Source organism: Entamoeba dispar, genomic scaffold (genome assembly GCF_000209125.1).
Source record: "Entamoeba dispar SAW760 scf_1105229459625 genomic scaffold, whole genome shotgun sequence".
NCBI classification, from domain to species: domain Eukaryota; phylum Evosea; order Mastigamoebida; family Endamoebidae; genus Entamoeba; species Entamoeba dispar.
The window spans coordinates 1-1,318 of NW_001853786.1; the positions used below are offsets into that span (position 1 = coordinate 1).

Below are 1,318 nucleotides of genomic sequence, written 5' to 3' on the forward strand. Positions count from 1 at the left end.
TGATTCAGTGTATTCAATGGAATAATTGAAAAGATAGATGTAATTGATAATGAAGTATTTGATAAGTTAAAAAGAATGAAATCAAATAACAAAAAATGAATAAATTGTGTTATTTAAAAACAATAAACGTGACAACACGTATTCACATTGTAAAAATACATCACTATTCAATATCTATTTACTTAAATACTACCCATCAACTGAAATGAAGTATTCATGGCTGACTCACACGACAACCAACAAGACAGAAAAATATGGAAAGAATCAACAAGGAAAACAGTTGAAATTGAAAATATGAATGATGGATAAATTTCTGTCATTCATAAGGGTTTAAAGGAGAAGATAATAAATGGAAAGCATCAAAAGAAGATATTGAAATGTTAAAAATGGGAATTGAATCTATTGAGAGTGATGGTAAATTAATGTACAAAATCATAGAGAAGAGTGATAAATATTTAACTCAGAAATCTAAAAGTGAAAAAACAGAAATAAAATCAGAAGAACTCAAAGAAGAAATAAATAATCATGAAGAGTTAGTAGAAAATATTGAGAAAGGGAAAGATTTCATTAAAATGAATGGACAATATGAAATAGGTAAAGTTCATTTAGAAATAACAAATGAAGATGTTATTTTTATTGTTTGTGGATTTTACAATCTATTGTTCAAAACAACCTATTGGACAACATGGTATTTATCAAAATGATGTAAATATGAAAGTATTAAAAAATCAAATAACAACACTTGTAGATTCTAAAGTGATAATTAAAATTATTTGTTTCATTTGTTCTTTCATTACAGAAAAAGAAGAAATTCAAGAAATTGTATCTTCAATTCATTTAAAGAAAAATATAAACAGATATTAACAAATGGTGATGAGAGAATTATTGAATGAATGAATTATACATTAAATAAATTTAAACACAAACAATTTAATAATCAAATCATGTTTATTGAATATAATTTAATTAAACAATAAGTAAAAAGAATAATAAAGTAATTTAAAGTGAAACAATGAAAGAATGGAGTTAATTATCAAAGAGATTATATTTTTTGATTAAATTGTTAAATGAATATTTTATTAATCATTATGAAACATTACAAATCAAGTTAATATTTAAATGAAATAGAATATAAAATGTTTATAAAGAATAAAATGATTTAATAAATGTTTAAAAATGAACAACACTAATATTCTAATGAAATATTAAATTCAAAAGAAGAATGAATAAAATAAAAATGATATTTAGATTATTGTTTAAGATATTAAAGATACAAATAAATAAATGAATAGAGTTATTTCATTTTGATGATAATACG

At 21.5% G+C, this 1,318-nt stretch overlaps 1 protein-coding gene across 1 annotated transcript, besides 2 other annotated features; it reads left to right on the plus strand.

The window, feature by feature from the left end:
- Positions 1-422: 422 nt before the first annotated feature.
- Positions 423-864, plus strand: EDI_303350 (uncharacterized protein; the record flags this gene model as incomplete). Its single annotated transcript, XM_001735977.1, has 2 exons — positions 423-599; positions 625-864. The coding sequence occupies 2 exons, from the start codon at positions 423-425 to the stop codon at positions 862-864; spliced, it is 417 nt and encodes a 138-aa protein (XP_001736029.1).
- Positions 865-896: 32 nt separating this feature from the next.
- Positions 897-1,004: a sequence feature (AT_rich).
- Positions 1,005-1,041: 37 nt separating this feature from the next.
- Positions 1,042-1,178: a sequence feature (AT_rich).
- Between the last annotated feature and the right edge of the window lie 140 nt (positions 1,179-1,318).